We start from the raw sequence: 17,431 nt of genomic DNA on the forward strand, positions 1-17,431 counted from the left end.
GCCAGCCCCTGAACAACTGCAAGTGACCAGGCAGGGGGCCCAGAGTCTGAGCAGACACCCCACTCCAGGAGGAACAGAGACCACCTAGGGTGCCCCCCAGGCCCTGAAGGGGGAGGGCAGTCTGTGGTTCCCAGGTTCAAGGACAAGACCTACACCCCAATATCAGCCCAGGGCTGGCAAGGGCTTGCCGCTTCACCGCCCTCAGCATGCGGCCGTGAGCAGACCAGGGCCCAGGAAGCTGGCAGGGACCCACAGCTGCTGAGGCTGGGGCATGTGGGCGGGGCTGGCAGCGTGGGACAGCCTGCCTCTGGTGGCTGGCAGCTGCCCTGCCCCAGGCACCCTGTCTCCTAACAAGCTGGTTAATTAGCTGCCAGGCAGGGCTTAAGAGCTCCCTCCCAGTGCCATAAAGCCTGTTTGTTTGATCAATTACACCCGTGTCTGTTCCCAGGGAGGGAGCCTGCGGGCCTGGAATGATGGGTAGGGCTGACGGGTCCAGACCATGCCTTGCCTTGCCTTGCCTGATCCATGGGGGGCGGGGTGGCGAATAAGGGAAGCAGTAGCCCTTGCAGGGGTCTCAAGTCTCCACCCCTCACCAGCAAGGCCTCTCCCTGGAACAGTGCCCTCCCTGGGCCCTGGGGGATAGACACATGGAGGGAGGCAGCAGCTGTCCATCTCCCTGAGCCCAGGCTGTCAAGGTGGGTGGGGCAGCACCCACCCCTCCACCCCACCCCCCCCAGAGGCAAGGTGAGTCCCTGGAGGATCTTCCCATACTGCCTGGTGCCTCCATCCCCCACCCCAGGCTGTCTCTAACTGCTGGGGGCTCTCTCTGGATGCCCATGGCCCCGGAGCTAATCTCTGCTTCCCAACCACGAAAATGGCAGAGGGCTACCCCTCCCTCTCCCCCTTCCCCTAGAACTCCCCCTCACCCCCAACACACAGAGCCAGAGTGGAGAGAGAGAGATTTATTGTGTGAAGAGGCCGATTGTACAGAGCAAAGATTGTACTAACACAGGTGGACGGGTGACCAGAGGCCAGAGCCAGGGAGAGGGGAAGGAGGCTGTGGATGGAGAAGCCCGCCGGGTCACCCTCCCCAGTCAGCCATGCAGCGGATGGGTCCGGCTGCCCCTCCAGCCCCCCTGTCCCCGTGAATGAGTAAGAGGAGACTGAGAATCCCACAGGAGACCCGAGAACCACACTCTAGTCCCTAAAGTCCATGGGGTGGGTCCTGCAGCGTGGCTTTGATGACCTCAGGCAGCCCGGCATGCTCCTTCCTCCCCCAGACCTGGGGCAGGGGCAGGTCTAGAAGCATGAGAGTCCCCTTACCCTGCTGGCATGCCTCAGGGACAGTCAGAGGTCCAGCCACCTCATGGTCTCTGGGATGTGGAGGTGCTGAGGGGTCTGGGGGTGGGGGTCCCTGCAGCCCCTAGAGGCTGAGCTCGGGCGAGACCAGCCTGGAGGCCATCAGGACCAGTCCCCACTCTACCCTCTTCCCCTAGCCTCCAGAGTCTTGACCCTGGGTCTTGGCCCTGATCCTTTAAAGCCAAGAACAGTGGGGAAGGAGGGGCCTGGGGGGATATCTTCACACCCGCTGGATCTCAAAGAGCTTCACGTTGGTGTCATACCAGACAGGGGGATCCACATTCCTGGGGGAGAAGGAACAGGTGGTCACTGGTCCTTCCATCCTCTGTGCCCCTCCACCACACCCTTCACCAGGCAAGGCCACCTCGAGGCGCTGTCTGGATGGAATAGGACCCACCTCAGATAGATGACGCCCCACATGTAGGTCCGGAACCACATGGCTGTACCCGAGTTGGCCTGGTACTTGCGGATGAGGATGGGGTGAGGCACAGGCAGCAGCCCCACCAGGGTCCCATGCTGCAGGAACCTCAGGATCTCCGACTCGTCCGTCAGGCCCCTGCAGGAGGAGGGGGCAGGCCGGTGGGTTAGGGTCCCTTGGCCCTGGTCACCTCCAGGCACCCCCCCCACACACACACACCCATCCCACCGGCCTCACTTGTCAATGCAGATCTTCTCCACCTGCGGCACCAGCACCTGCAGCAGCCTCATGATAGTCTGCAGTGGCAGCTTCGACTTCCAGGAGACCACCTGCCGAGGGAAGGGTGCCCTGGAGCTCTTGGAGAGCCCGAGCGAGCCCCCACCCATGGCCACACCCCAGGCAGAAGGCATCCTGCCCACAGCCGGGTGAGCCTGGCCCGGGGCGGGGAGAGTGTAGCCAGCACGCAGCATGGGGGTGTGCCTCTCAGCCCCGTGGCACAGTCAGCAGGAACTTCGTCCAGCTCCCTTCTAGGCCATTAGTGGTGACTTCAGAAGACAAGGGTGTGGGGACCCTCAAATGGGGGAGAAAGTCAGGGTTGACTGTCACCCAATGCTCACTGTGGGTCCCGGCTGGAGCCCCAGAAAGCAGTGAGGAGGATGAAGCAGGGGGAGCCTGGGACACCAGCCGGAGGGACTGACCACAGAGCAGCTGGTTTACACACATCCCCCTGCAAGTCTGAGCCAGCCCTTCCAAAGGCCAGGGACCCCCAAGGCAGCCCGTTAGTGCCACCTGCCTGTCCCCAGCCCGACCACCGTGGCGTGGGCCCCTCACCCACTCCGACGTAGGGTTCCACTGCCCGATGGTGGAGGCACTGGACAGCCGCCGCTGCTCCCGCCATGCCTGGCCAGACTCCTGGACCCGGGGGGGGGGGGGGGGCAAGGCATGAGAGATGTAGGGTGGGTATGCAGGGGCAGGGGGCACCCATCCCTAGTCTCTCCCATCATCAGGAACCCAGGGAGCAATTCGGTGTGTCTGCTGGGGCAGGAGGGGAAGCCAGGGGTGGGGGCACACCCAGCACCCTTTGCCCTGGGCTCCAGGCCCGGCCGCCCCACACAACCTGAGACAGGTTTAGGGCCAGGGATGGACAGGATGGGCTGGGCCAAGGCCAGCTGCAGATAAGGATGATGGATGAGTCGGAAGGCTTCAGCCTGGCCACAAGGGGAGGGGAAGTGAAAGCGCCCCCCCCTTCAGAGAGAGAGAGCAGGCAGTCCCCACCCTGGAACCCTGGGTGCTGGGCACTAGTCCCTCTGCCCCAAAGAAAAAGGGGCAGCCAGCTCACCCCACTCCAGGCCTCTCCGTCGCCCACCCCTGAGGCAGGGCCACCATCGGCTGAGACCTGCTGGGGCTCCGGCTCCAGGGACTTCAAGGTGCCGTCCTCGGACACCTGAGACTTCTCTGTCAACTTATCGATGCCTGGGGGTGGGGTGGGGCTTAGGGGAGGCAATGAGGAGACTCCACAGGGCCCAGAGGGAGGCTGACCCTGCCAGCCACCATAAGCCCTAATGCCCTCCACCCTGCCTATCTGCGTCCACTCAGCAGAGCCCCCAGCACATCCACCTCCACGCCTGGAGCCTAACCCTCTCTGTCCCGGCCCCTGGCCGTGTCCTCTGCAGGCACAGCCATCTGCAGCACCCCAGCACCCACACTGACCTGGGGTGGCCACCAGGCTGGTCTTGAGGGTGCCAGGCTCTGCGGGAGCAGCGGGCCGAGAGCCCTCCATGGAGGTGCCCTCCTGCGAGCCTGTGCGGGACAAGGGTTCGGGCGCCCGCCGCCGCCGCTGCAGTGCCTTGTGGATGGTGGGTGCGTCGGTGGGCAGATTGGCCAGCTGGTGGAAGACGCTGCGCTTTCGGATGATGGCGTAGACCAGGTTGGAGTTGCCTGGGGGCAGGCCAAACAGGGAGAGCGCTTTGTCTCAGGGCAGTCCCCTTGTGACCCCCTCCCATCTGGGCATGCTGTGAAAGGGGAGCTCGGAGGTCAGGGGATGGGGCAGGAGCCCGAGAGAGGGAACCCGGGCAGGGCTGGTGCCTGGCTATGGCCTAAGCTCTCCCTGGACCAGTCTCCTGGTAACTTCTGCACCCCCCTTCCCCCTTCCACCACTTGGTATCAAAGAAGTAGGGCTGCCAACTGGCTCCAACTCCTGGTGACATCGCGCCCAACAACACAGAACAGCCCCCGTCACCGGTTACCCATCTGACCCTTGGACTCCACGGGGTTTTCATTAACTGGTGTTTGGAGATAGGTTGCCAGGCCTTTATTCCTAGTCTTCCCAAGTCTAGAAGCTCTACTCAAACCTGTTCCGCTTCATAGCACCATGCAAGCTATGGGTGTGCGACTAGAAACTGAATCCGAGTGTCCCGCCACAGTGAGCATTCTACCCACAAAACCCCATCCCAATCCCAGTGCCATGAAGTCGATCCCAGCTCCAAGCAGCCCCACAGGACAGGGTAGAACTGCCCTGTGGTTCTCCAAGACTGTGAGTGGATGGGGACAGACAGCCTCCTCTTTCTCCCAGTGGGTTTGAACTGCTGCCACCCGGGCTCCCTGAATGTGTCATCCTAAAAGGGGCGACACCTGTTCACGTAGTTGGCTCTGCGTGTTCACACCAAGACAGGTGTGATGCATTCCGACCCTCCTGGAGCCAGGTCTCCAGGGAGGAACCCAGGCAGGGGGTGGGGGGGACCTGCGTGAATGCACAATGCCCTGCGTCCTGGACACTCACACTTGGTGCCTGCTGTCCCACTTGAACCAGCACTGGGCAGTACCCGGCCAGGCTCAGTAACTGTGTGTTGAATGAATGGGGCTGGGGACCAAGGGCCAGCAGGCCAACACCCCAGGAGCCTGGTTCTTGAAGAGAAGATGCCCCCACTCGGCCACCCCCAAGGCTAGGCCAGGTGGCCCGAGGGGCCGGGAGCGCCTCACCATCAAACTGGTACTGGATGATGTTGTTGAAGGCCTCCAGCAGGAAGAAGACCAGGTGGTGGTTGTGGGCAGCGGAGAAGAGGAACCAGGTGGTGGAGAAGGCTTCCAGCAGGTGCAGCAGCTTGTGGGCAGCCACCATAGACAGGCTCTTGAGGTAGGGGGACACTGCAGGGGAGGCGAAACTCTTTATGCAGAGCAGAAAATGACCAAGTCCCTAGAAGCCCAGTGGGGGTGGGGTAAGGGAGCAGGGACACACACACACACACAGGGAACCATGTGTGCCCCACCCTTGCCTCTGCTCTGGACTGGGTGGACAGCTGTACTGTTGTTTGTCAAGCTACTCAGGTGTCCCCCCTCCCCCTGAGAGAGAGGCAGGACACAGACAAAAGTGTCCCCATTTTTATATGAGGAAACCGAGGCGCAGAGCAGCTTGAAAGCTTACCCCAGGTTCCCCGGTTAGCAAATGACCGGGCTGAGACCAGACACAGGACCTGTACCTCCTTCTAGACCAGGGGTCTGCAACCCGGAAGAGCCAGTCCTGCCACTCACACCAATTTAAAAATCATTCTAGAGCCGTTGTCTATTTTTACAAGCAAATGGAATCGCCGTTATCGGAACAATACGTTTTCCGTTTTACGCCAGAGCCAAACATACACACCGACAGAGCCACACCTGGCTCCAGCCCTGCAGTTTGCAGACCCGGGTCTACACCCCCAGGAGCTCTGCCAACCTTGACCTGGTGGGTCGACTACAACTCCACGGCGCCCCCGTGTGTGTCTAAGGGGAGCTGTGCTCCTCTGGGACTTCAATGGCCCAATTTTCCGAGGCAGATTGCCAAGCGTGCTGTTTGTGCCACCCCCATGTCCTCTGCCATTGCTGTGCCAATGAATACACTGTGACACAGGGCACCCCAGGACAAAGGTTAGCGCTGCCCATGCGGTCTCCGAGGCACTGGTCCTTATGCCAGCACCCTGCCAGAGCTGTTCTGCGGAGCGGCTGGTAGATCTGAAATGTAGACCTTTGGTTAAGGAGCCCGGGTAGTGCTGTCTGGTAAGCACCGGACAGCGAATCATGAGGTCGGTGATTCGAGCCCACCGGCCGCCCCCTGGGAGAACGAGGAGGCTGTCTGCTCCTGCAAAGATGTACAGCCTGGAGCCCCGTCACAGGTCGCATGGACTCGATGGCAGCGGGCACTGTGCCGCTGCCCCACCAGGGCTCCCTGACGGGGGGCCCATTTGGCAGTCCGGTGGGTAGGGAATGGGGGAGGAACGCAGCTAGGAGACACGCGGATACTGGGCGCACTTCTCCCCGCCTCTGCCGAGGGCTGGCCTGGCGGGGGCAGGTCAGCGTGCATTCCCAGTTAAGGCCCACGGAGGAAGCTTGAGAGCTGGGGGAGGTGGGGGCAGGAATGGCATGGCCCCGTCCAGAGCTCCCTGTCCTGCTAGTGGCTAGACCATGTTCCCCCTCTACCCTGAGCCTAAATCAGACCACACCCTCATCCTAAGGACTGCAGCCACCTGCCCCGCCTACTAGGCCAGCCCGCCTCTTCTTCTGGCCTTGCCAAATGAGCGTGACCGTCCCCATGCCCTGGGGCTCCAGCTACCTACACCTGCGTGCCCAATGCGATAGCCACAAGCCACCGGTAGCCATCCACAAGTCCCAGCTGAGATGTACACTCAGTGGGAGAAACTACACGCACATGGTGCCAATCCATGTGTGTGAACAGTATATTTTTATGGTGGATGTATGTTGAAATGAGACTATTTAGGATATAACAAGCAGACAAACAAAGCCCCATGGCCCTCGAGTTGATTCATTCGAACAGCTGCACCGCAGCGTCTTGACAGAGTTTACAGAAGCAGGGTGCCAGGCCTTTCTTCTGCAGCACTAAAGGCCAGCCTTGAGGGGCGCAGTCAAGAGTAAATCATCTGTGCCACCTGGGGGCACAGGAGCACGAGTGGTGGGATGGTTACGCGTCAGGCTGCTAACCGCTAGGTCTGCAGTTCTAAACCACTAGCTGTTCTGTGGGAGAAAGATGAGGCTTTCTACTCCTATAAACAGTACAGTCTCTGAAACACGCAGGGACAATTCTGCGACCTGTAGGGTAGGGTCACTGAGTTGGAATTGACTCAATGGCAGTGAGTTTGGGCTTGGGGGCATTGAGGCTCTAGTTGGGGAAATCAAATATGAAAACATGGGTCTTCTGTCCCCCGTTTTGAAAGCGTGAGTGGACCTGGTTGCCCCAGGGACAGAGCTGCTTGGAAAGGGGGGAACCTGAGGTGTGGCACCCCCAGTGATGAGCACAGCTTACCGTTGACCACTATGGTGAGCAGGCAGTCAAAGAGGGGCTGCAGCCGCTGGTGCCCACTGGTGATGATCTTGTGGAAGACCTGTGTGGAGCGACTATGAATCCCTGCCACTGCCAGGCAGCTGAAGGGCACCACCCGCCCCTGCCAGGGCTCCGGTCCTGGGTGCCCCTCACCACAATGAGCAGGTCTGCATGGGTCCCCGTGAAGACCGGGATGTCCATAGGCACCCGAACTGAGTAGGGCTTATTGAGCCGCACCCCGAAGTTCCGCTCCCCGCTCAGCAGCAGCAGGATGAAGACCCCAATGTGCATCAGGCCCACCCGAGCTGTGGCACATGATATAGGAGGCGTCACCAGGCAGGGGGAGAAGGAAGGGGACGGAGTTAGGGGCCCATGGAATCCCTGGGGAGCAGCACCAACTGGCCCGACCCTCGCCCTCTTGAGGGGACGCCCCGAGGTCCCAGGCACGCCTTCCTCACACTGGTCGGCGCGGGCGTCATTGAGGAAGTACAGGATGGGGACCAGGATGTCCAGCACATCGCTGCTCTTCAGCACGAAGAAGAGGAACTTCTAGAAGGAGAGGGAGGGGCAGGGGGGCTGGTCAGAGGGCCGGGGCACCCCCGCTGCCCCCCACCGGGCAGGCCCCAGAGGCCGGCGCACCTTGTTGAAGTCACAGAGCTTCCAGAAGAGGACCAGCAGCTCCTGGTGGCACTGGATCTTCTTCATGGAGTTGGGTAGGTAGGTCTGCAGCAGGGGGTTGCTCAGCAGCCGCGCCATGCCCTTCAGGATGAACTGGAAATCCTGGTGAGGGGACAGAACATGGACTCTTCCGGCGCAGATGCCCCCCCCAACCCCAGACGCCCCCTATCCCATTCCCTCAGGCCCCCTGGTCAGACGGTAGGTCCCCCTCCCCACTGTTCCTAGGGGTTAGTCTCCCCCCCTCCCCCTAGCCTGGGTCCCTATCTCCCAAGTCCTCTTGTTGGCAGGTGCCTTTCTCCCAAGGCCCCTTGCCAACCACCCTGTGGCACAAGGAGCAGTCTACCGGGTACCGAGAGCTGCCGCTTATTGAGCACCCACTGTGTGCCAGGCCCCGTAGACCTCACTCCTATCAGCCCTGGCAAGGAGGCTGTCACTGTCGTCACCGCCTCCCCCCAACACAGCCCCAGGAGGGCTGCCCCCGCCCGGTGGGAAGTGTCGGAATGGGACCAGAAGGCAGGTCTGTGGGATTCACACCTCCACCTCTACGAATCAACCTCGGCCAGCAGGGTGTTTCCAAGTACGTACATACGTATGTACACACATACACGCGCACACACCTGTTTACCATAGCCTCATTTCCTCTCCCCATCCATCTGATCAAGACCAGAATTAGGCTCACCTCCTCTCGGTGGATTCGGGACAGGTAGTTCACAAACAGGTTCTCGGGACCTGGCGGCTGCAGGGATGGAACCTGTGGTGAATGAGTGCCCTCACACCTCCCATGGACCCCTTCCAGCTCCCGAGCCCCATCTGACCTCGAATACCCCCAGGTGCCTGCCACCCGCCCACCCCTGCCCACTCCCTACATCGGCGTCATCCATGGCGGTGCCCGTGGTGGTACCATCCACGGTGGGGCTGGCATTGGCGGCACTGTCGTGGTCCAACGTGACGATGAGCACCTGGGCCGCCTCCTCCACCAGTGGCTCCCGGTAGTCGGAGAAGAGCAGGTGGTTGTAGGGGACCCCGTAGCCCACGGGGTCATAGGCACACACGGTGTTGAGCAGGGAGGTGAAGAGGGGCAGGGCGTGTCTGCAGCGGGAGAGGAGGGCTGGGCTGCAGAGCGGCAGCTGGGGCCACCCTGCCCCACCTGGGCCAGCAGGGAGGCCAGCCAGGCCACCCCTCCTCCATCAGTGTCCAGGGGCTGGGCTGGGCTCCCAGGGGCCAGCCCCTGAGCCTGCCCCGTCCTGTATCTGGGCTCTGACCTGAGCCCTGCTGGACAAGGGGCTGAGGGTTTTCATCACTGAGGGCCACTCTGGAGGCCCACATGCCCTTGGGTTCCTAAGGGGGTGGCTGCCAGAGGCCTGGAGAGGGACCCTGAGTGGAGTGTTGACAGTGACCTCGTTCACGTGGGTCAGAGCAGAGTGCTCAGAAGTAGAGTGCCAGGCCTTTCTTCCGAGGTGCCTCGGGTGGTCTCAACCTTCTCACCCTGTGGTTGGCAGCTGTGCCTATTCCCTGTTGGCACTACTGGGGACTTCCAGAGGCAGAGCATACATGTGGTCACCAGCTCCCAGGCCGCCACCCACCCAGATCAGAGATTCACCAGGTGAATTCACCAGGGTTCAAGATCCTCATCTTACGGGAAACAGAGATCCAGGGAGGTGGAAGGAACAGCCGGTGGGGGGACGGGGGTGGGGGTGGGGGGGGCATACAGTCCGTGGTGGCTATTTGGTGAGAAGAAAAACAGTGTGCAGCCTGCGGCTCGGTGTGGGAGGGACCCCGAGGCCCCTTCTCTCTGGGGAGAAACATGCGTTGGCCAGAAAGCCAGCCAAAGCTGAAGGAGGAGCAGCATGTGGTTGGAATCTGAGTCTGGGAAATAAAGGGGCGAGCCAGGACTCTCAGGAACACTGCCCCTCATGCGGCCAGCACAGTCCTGGGCACAGCTGGATTGTGGACACCATCCACGTACTCAATTGGGCCATGTGGCTGTGTACCCCGTGCCGGGTGGGCCTCTCTGCCCTTATTACACGCCCCCCAACACCAACCCCGCCCCATCCGTGGCTACTGGCTGCTTGCCATGTGGCTAGTCCGGCCGAGACGCACTGTGGGAGCGAATGGCATGGCAGGTGTGCGCACGCACCAAGGAAGGTGCGGCTCTCAGACCCTGGGCCGCGATTACCCAGCCCCGCCACGGAGTGTATGTTCTCTCGGTGTCTTAGTGTTCAGGCCTGCCCCTGGGGTTGTTCAGGGAACTGATCCGGAAAATTGCTTTGGATAGGCCGCACCAGCTCTAGTTTCTTTGATACAGGTTTCCACCATCGTGCCAGCTATCGAGTGATATTAATTTATTGATTCACCATCTGGTTTTAAATACGAGCATTCAGACCCAGAAATTACAGGATAAGAGAAAAAGGGTGAGACATATTTGGGAAAGAATTAGGTATGCAGGGACATGCAAGGGAAGGCTAGGTGGTTACACATTGAGCTGCCCATCACAGGGTAGAACCCATCAGTCACTCTGCAATCTTTAAAAGATTAAAGGTGTGCCCCTCCACCCCCCGAGGAGTTCTCCTCTGCCCTATAGGGTCATTACGCGTTAGAATCAATTAGAAGGCAGTGGGATTTTCATTTTGATCGGGAAGGCCAGACTACAAGTCAGAGGCTGCAAAGCCAAGACACAGCCAGAGAAGAGTGGAAATTTAAAAAAAAGAAAAGAAAATTTAAAAGGTACGTCTATGGGAGGCATATAGGCAATCTGGCAGAGGACCAGGGCAGGGGTGGGGGCGCTGCTGACAGCAGAGGACCAGGGCAGGTTGCCCAGTTCAGCCCTTGACAGCGATGTTGCAATGTGTCGCCACCAGGGGGTAGCACGTGCCCTGGCATCAGACTCAGGCTGGCGAGGGGACGGAATTCTGAGCTGCCTCCCACCCAGGCAGGAACGCTCACCGGTTTTCCGTGGAACAAAAGAACTGCACCCAGGGGTTGGTGCTGCCGCTGTCCGAAGCAGGGGGCAGGTACATGGCCTCTGAGAAGCAGGTCAACAGCAGCTTCAGCAGCTCCGTCCTTGGCAGGGGGGAGGGGGAGGGGCTCAGGATGCAGGGGTCCCAGCCTCCTCCTAGCAGGGCAATGCTCTCACAAGGCAAGCAGTGTGGCTGGGGGCTGCTCTCCCCACCAACACCACCCCATCCCCACACACACCCTCAGGGTCGGGCTGGGCCCGGCCTGCACAGAGCTCACCGATTGGTATCATGGATGTAGTTGGGCTGCGGGGAGTGTGCGAAGCCCACGCCAGCCTCCCAGATGTACTCACAGCTGTCCAGGGACTGGACGTCCTCCACTGCCGAGTCCTGGGACAAGGGCAGGATTGTATCAGGAGGGAGGCCAGCAGGGAAGGGCAGCGGCCTCAGGAACCCACAGGGGGAGGAGGGGTTGAGACCCTCGTGGTCTCTGAAAGACACAGCCTCAAATGACCTGGGCCACAGCGACGCTAGGCACAGGACAGAACTGCCCCTGTGGGTTCCTGAGGCTGTCAGTCTTTACAGGACGCAGCCAGTCTTTGCGGGGCAGACAGCCGTGTCTTTCTCCTGAGGGGCACTGGCGGGTTCAAACTGCTGACTTTGTGGCTGGCAGCCCTGTGTGGGACCCACAAGACCACGAGGGCTCCTGAGGGATGTCTCTGGACCCCTTAAGAGCTCGTGTTTCCTGGCTCTGTTCAGCTAGAGGCAAGGTGGGGGAAGGGACTGCCTGAGGGTGGGGGTGGGGGTAGAAGGGTGGGCAGCAAAGAGCACCCAGGTCAAGTTCCTGGAAGGGAGAGGGCCAGGCCTCTTGTGTCCAAGCCCCCACATCCCCTGCACTTCGGGCACCAAGACAATGGATGCCTGTGGCCAGCTGCCGTGGCGGGGGCAGGACCCAGCCCAGCTGGCTCTGCTCCAGTGGCACAGGCACCGCCCCTCCCCCGGGCCCTGTGTGCCAGGCAGCCAAGCTTTCCCCAGCAGCCGCCCCGCCCCCCTCAGCATCCTGCCCTGGAGCTTCCACTGGCGCAGGGCCTTCTGGGCCACGGCAAGGGGACTCTCACCATAGTGCTCCTCCGGTGACTCTGGACCGTGAAGTCCGGGCAGAAGAGCAGGTCGGAGATGGCCAGCAGCAGGGACTCGGCCAGCGGCCGGGCATTCTCATCGGCATCCTCTCCCTGCTGGGACACAGCCCCTGGGGTCCCTCAGTGTGTGGGCAGTGGGGGGCCGGGCATGTGGGGACAAGTTGGGCCCAGGCAGGGGTTCTCACAGGCAGAGGAATGAAGGAAGAGGCAGAAGTAGGAAAAGTGGCTTCCTGGTCATTTCTCAGTGAGTCCAAGGGGCCAGGATAGGGAGGACACCTCCCTGGGGCTTGGGGGTGGGGCTGGGAGCAGGCTGTGTCCCCAACCTGGGAACCTCGGCTCTGCTGGGAAGTCCCTGGGCCCAGCCCCTGGACCTAGAGACAAGCCCCAGGGGGCGAGACTGGAGTGGGATGGCACGGCCCGGGGCAACCCTCAGGGTCCCCAGATGCTGGCCCCCTGTCCAGCCACCTGCTCTTCCTGGGTCTCTCATCCTCCGGGCTGTATGGGGGCAGACTTGCATGGGAGAGGCATGGAGGGCCTGACTCGCCAACCCTCTGAGGCCCGGCCACCCTCCCTTGCCCTGTCCGCAATTCCCCTCTAGGGAGGAGAAGCCTGAAGGGTGAGCCCCCTCCAACCCAGCCCACTGACCCCTCCTCGGCCGGCCCCAGGCACAGTGGACCAGAAGAAGCCCCTCCAGTCCGGGTCCTCAAAGATGTAGGGCAGCACGCGAGTGAGGAGGCGACTGCAGTTCACCACCATCTGCTTCTCCTGCTCCGAGTGGCATCCGCTGCTGGCTCCCTGCACCAGCTTCTCCACGGCCTGTGGGCAGCCAGGCTCAGGGCGGGCTCCAGGAGGACATACGGGGTCAGGGCGGGACTAGGGCAGGCACCCAGGGTTAGGATGGGCACTGAGGTTAGGGCAGGCCCCTGGGGTGACCAGGGTCAGGTGGGGCACCCAGGGTTAGGATGGGCACTGGGGTTAGGGCAGGCAGGCCGCCGGGGTCAGGGTGGCACCCAAGCCACAGGGGCACAGGTGGAGGCCCGAGCTCAAGGGCCAGCTCTCTGGACAGGGGGCAAGAGGCAGACGAGGGCATCACCACACGCTAGCCGAGACCAAGAGCAGTCCTGTCCCCTCCCTGAGCCTCAGTTTCCTCATCTGTACAGTGGCCCCTAGCAGTACCAGCCTCACAGGCCGTTGGTGAGGGGACTGGGCAGTGCTCACCCAGAGACTGTTGTGCTGGGTGGGAAAAACTGGGGAGGCCTTGGACTGCCCGGGCCTGGGGGCATCCAGGTGCCTGCTCTCTGACCACAGGGCTGGGCCCCCTCAGTCTTCCTGGGAGGAGCAGGAGGGCCAAGTGCCCCCACCTTGTAGCACAGGGTGGCCAGGTTGGAGGGCGATTCCTCCCGCACAGCCCGTATCTCCGCCGCCGGCACCAAAGCAAAGACATCCTGCACTGAGGTGGCCGTGTCTGCCCAGAACTGGTCCCAAAAGGCATCATCGGTGGCTTCCACGGGCTGTGGGGGGACCCAGTGACCCAGAGTTACACAGTCGGCCCAACCTGTGGCCAGGAGAGGTCCCCAAGGCAGAGGCCAGGGCCCCCTGCTCCATCCTCAGCCCCCATGTCCCTTGGCCAGCCCAGCCCGGCTAGTGACACTCAATGCAGATGGCCGGGCTCAGTTCAGCTCAGCAGCCATCCAACAAGCAAACCCAGCGCACAACCTGAGACTGTGTGACCCTGATGCGGCCACTGCCCTCCTGTGTGAAGGGGGCATGTGCCAGCCCAGGAGACCTGCCCTCCACTCTCATGCCCAGCCCACCCCTGGCCCTCTCAGCACACCCAGCTGATACCAAGTGCCACCGAGTCTACCTCCAGGCTCTCCAGCCCGCTCTTGCTCCCTCTGCCCACAGCCAGCGCTGCAGGGCCGGCACCACCACGCCAACATCCCTCCATGAGCCCACTCTCCACTGCCCCAGACCGAAGGACCAAAGCACAGTGTCAAAGGCATTGTCCCTCACTCAGCCATCTTCAGTGGCTCCCACTGTCTTCTAGACTAAGTCCAAACTCAAGTCTCATAGCCCGTCAAAGTCTTTCATAAACACACACACACACACACGCATGCACAGGCACACACGTGCACAGACACACACATGCTCATACTCAACAGAAGTGCACACAATGTATGCATGCATGAACACGCTGAACTTAACATGTACTGCCATCGAGTCACCTGGGACTCAGAGCAACCCTATAGGACAGGGAAGAACTGCCCCTGGGGGTTTCCCGCCACCCCATCACCTCCTGCAGGAAGCCTTCCCAGATTGCTTCCATCACCATCCCCCTTCCTCTTTCCCCACACCCGAGGGCTGAGAAAGGGATCAGGAAGTACATCTATGCCGGTGTGAAAAATTATTCTGTTCTTGAAGCGGCTTCCCAGGACCTTCTGGCTGGAGAGCTTGCTCACATCCTGGAACCCCGCGCCTCCACCCTCTTCTGGCCCTCACTGACGGGCTGCAGCCTCTGTGCACTTGTCCGGTGGCTCCATCAGTCCACCGCCAGTCTGCCCTGACCTTGCACTTGAAGCATACAGTACATGCTCAGCCAGTATGTGTTCAGTTGCAGCTAGTCCCGGCAACCCCTTTGGCAACCCCTGGGCAGACCTGGGCACAGTGAGGCTGACCAAATGAAGGGCTGGGGTTGCCAGCCTCACCAAGGTCAGGCATCCCCTTGGACTGCTTGGCAGGGGGGGTGGACAGGGAGTGACCTGCAGCCACAGCCCTCAGGACAGGTGGCAGGAAGCCCTGCTCAATCCAAGAACTGGTAAAGCCAGTTCACTGGGGGAGGAGAACAAAGCCCAAAGCCCCTGGGGCTGGGTTTGTTGGCCCCTGTGCCCTCCACTTGGATGGCCCTCTGGCATTCATGGGGCTCTGGGACCAGAACAGCCCAGTTCAGCTTGCCCTGGGGTGAGGGGGCTGGAGGGAAAGACATTCCAGAAAACCCTGGTAGCTGCATGCAGGGATCTCTGGGAATCTTCCATCTGACACTTCTCCCACCTCCCTTACAGGGAGAGAGGCTCATCGGGGCACCAAGTGGCATGACCTCTGACCTCCTAGTTCATCTGACCTCCTGTTTCATCCAGGCAAATATCACTTAGGGACTTCAAACCAAGAAGAGCCATTCAGGGGGTTGAGAAGACCCAGGGCAGCCCCCTGTGGCTTTGAACATCACAAGGCTTTCTTAGGCTTCTGGTGGAAGAGGCTTACCCCAGCTCCTGCCTCAGTTTCCCCAAATGGGCTCCAGCCAACCCCCAAGGAAGCCCCTAAAATCTGAGCCAGTTTCAGGGAAGACCATTTGGGCTGGGGGTGGCTAATCTGTGCTGTCATCCAGGGTGGGTGCTGACCCTGGCTGGAGACCCAGATGTTGTCCATAGCGCTGGCCTGGTCCCCACTTGGGCCCAGGGACCAGCTGTAATTTTTGAGCCTCTCTGGAAAGGCAAGGGGGAATCAGGGCCATCTGTTTCTGGTGACTAAGGGCACAAGGGGCCTGTTCTGGAAGCCGTGTGCCCCGGCTGCATTTGTACTAGCATGTAAGAACATAAGCACATACGTGTGCACACGTGTGTAAACCGCGTCTCAGCTGAGATTTCTGAGAATCTTCGAGCAGGGTGGGATTTGAACGAGGGTCCCCAGTCCAAGAAGAAGCCCCAGATCCTACCCACCCCAGGAAAGTGTCAGGAGCTGCCTCAGAAGTTGCTGCCCTCAGGATGAGGGTCAGGTCTGTCCTGGGCTGGACAAAGAGGCAGGACAAAAACAGGAAGTTGCACAGGAAGGCGGGTAAGCCAGAGGTTGGAAGGCCCTGGCTTGGGGAAGGTACCAGGCTCACTCATCCCCAGCCCAGAGAGAAAGCACTGCTCAGAGACGGGGCCTTCCCTGTGGACAGCAGGTCTGCTTGTCCTGAGGACATTGAGTGGGGAGGTCTGGGGTGACCCTCCTGAATCAGTTCCTTAGTCCTGAGTTGCCCAAGCCGAGTCCCAGGCTTTAGCCACGGTGGGTCCCCTTCCCACCAGGCCCAGGCTGGTGGTTTTACTCCCGCTTTGGCCCAAGCGGAGCCATTGTCCTAAGCTTGGGCATGGAAGAGCCTGCATGCCAGCCTGCCCCATTGAAGGGCTGCACTCTGGGAGAGAAAGGCTTTGGGGAGGGGGCTGGCACAGGTAAGAACCTGACTAACCCAGTTAGCTGGGTCCCAGGTGAGCTGGTCCTGCCAGCCTGGCTATTGAGCCAGCGACCCAGAGAACATTCCTCCAGCAAGGTGCTTCCTCCCAGGTAGGTAAACAGTGCCTCCCTTCCTCCTATGGGGACCCTCCCTGCCCCCAGCTGGCCTGGAAACCTCCACCCCAAGAAAGCCAAGCTCAGGCCTAAGCCAGAGTGGAGCTGCGGGTAGGAACAGCCAGAGCCCAGTTTCTATCAAGACTGGGGCTAGTGCTGACTCCCTTGAGCCCTTGGGCATTTGCTGGACACCCGGCCAGTCTGGGGTGGGGACCAAAGGCCACTGCTTCCAGCTGGCAGTCAGGAAATGGCTCCCCCATCCCACTGTAACAGTCCGGAACAGGAGAGAACCTGGGGGCTGGTAAGAGGGGTATCCAGATGACCCTCAAAAGCAGGAGAGTGGGGGCACAGAGCAGCTTGGTTCCGGGTGGAAGAGAGAAGGGAAACTGGGCCAACTCGGGGGCACAGAGAGGTGGCAGAGCATGACACTTGTAGACTAGGCATGCCCATGCCCACACCAGCAGGCAGGGATGGCCAGGAGACCAAGGGCAAGCAGAGGGTCCCCAGGCTTGACCCAGAGGTGCTGAAGCAGTCTCTCCACGGCTGGGCCTGGAGGGGAAGCTAAGCCAGGTGGGCGTTGGGGCAGGCCTCTTGCCAGGCGCTGAGCTGCCGCCACTCTGGGCCTCCCCAGGAAGACCTGGGCCTTCCCAGCACAGGCGGCATCTCCCCGAGGCCCTGCCGCCACGCACCAGCTGTTCCGGGCCCCAAGCAGGCGCCCGGTGGCTTTGTTTGCATTGAATCAGCGGGGGCCGAGCACGGGGGACCCGCGGGTACGGGGGGGGGGCAGAGCGGGCTGCCTGGGGGGGAGGTTGGGAGGCAGGGCCAGTGGATGGAGGGGGGCGTTGGGCAGGGGTGGACAGCCGCGTCGCCCGCTCGGGGACAGGCACAGGCACACGTCAGCCTAAAGTGGCAGCTGCATCGACTGCGGGGAGAAGAGGCTGGGGGCGCAGGCAGGGGATGGAGCGCCGCGGTACAGGCCAAAGGGGACCCACTCGGCCCTGCATCGGTGTCACCCCCACCCCCGGGCCGGCCGGCCCCCATTCCGAGGTGAGCCGCGCTCCCGCAGCCCCCACCGCCCTGCCCTGCCCCCAGCCCCCAGGCCGGCAGGTGGGTGCGAGGCCCGGCCGGGGCGCACCTGCGTCTTGGTGGTCAGCTGGATGACCGCTTTCCGGAAGTTCAGCTTGGAGTCCGCCGACCCCATGTCGCTGCAGCCCGCGCGGGTCGGCCGGGGCTCCGGCTCCGGCTCCGGCTCAGC

At 61.6% G+C, this 17,431-nt stretch overlaps 1 protein-coding gene across 1 annotated transcript; it reads right to left on the reverse strand.

Moving 5' to 3' along the window:
• Positions 1 to 1,015: 1,015 nt before the first annotated feature.
• On the reverse strand, positions 1,016 to 17,431 carry HID1 (HID1 domain containing). The gene is made up of 19 exons (XM_075559449.1): positions 17,312 to 17,431; positions 13,218 to 13,367; positions 12,502 to 12,672; positions 11,836 to 11,952; positions 10,998 to 11,107; positions 10,707 to 10,823; positions 8,630 to 8,852; positions 8,443 to 8,499; positions 7,725 to 7,865; positions 7,544 to 7,634; positions 7,239 to 7,390; positions 7,068 to 7,146; positions 4,757 to 4,921; positions 3,488 to 3,715; positions 3,144 to 3,250; positions 2,609 to 2,689; positions 2,015 to 2,106; positions 1,757 to 1,915; positions 1,016 to 1,643 (listed from the first exon to the last, which is right to left on the reverse strand). Exons 1-19 carry the CDS (start codon positions 17,375 to 17,377, stop codon positions 1,580 to 1,582), a joined length of 2,370 nt encoding a protein of 789 aa, XP_075415564.1. The 5' UTR covers positions 17,378 to 17,431; the 3' UTR covers positions 1,016 to 1,579.

The sequence above is a fragment of the Tenrec ecaudatus genome, chromosome 10 (assembly GCF_050624435.1).
Source record: "Tenrec ecaudatus isolate mTenEca1 chromosome 10, mTenEca1.hap1, whole genome shotgun sequence".
Classification (NCBI taxonomy): domain Eukaryota; kingdom Metazoa; phylum Chordata; class Mammalia; order Afrosoricida; family Tenrecidae; genus Tenrec; species Tenrec ecaudatus.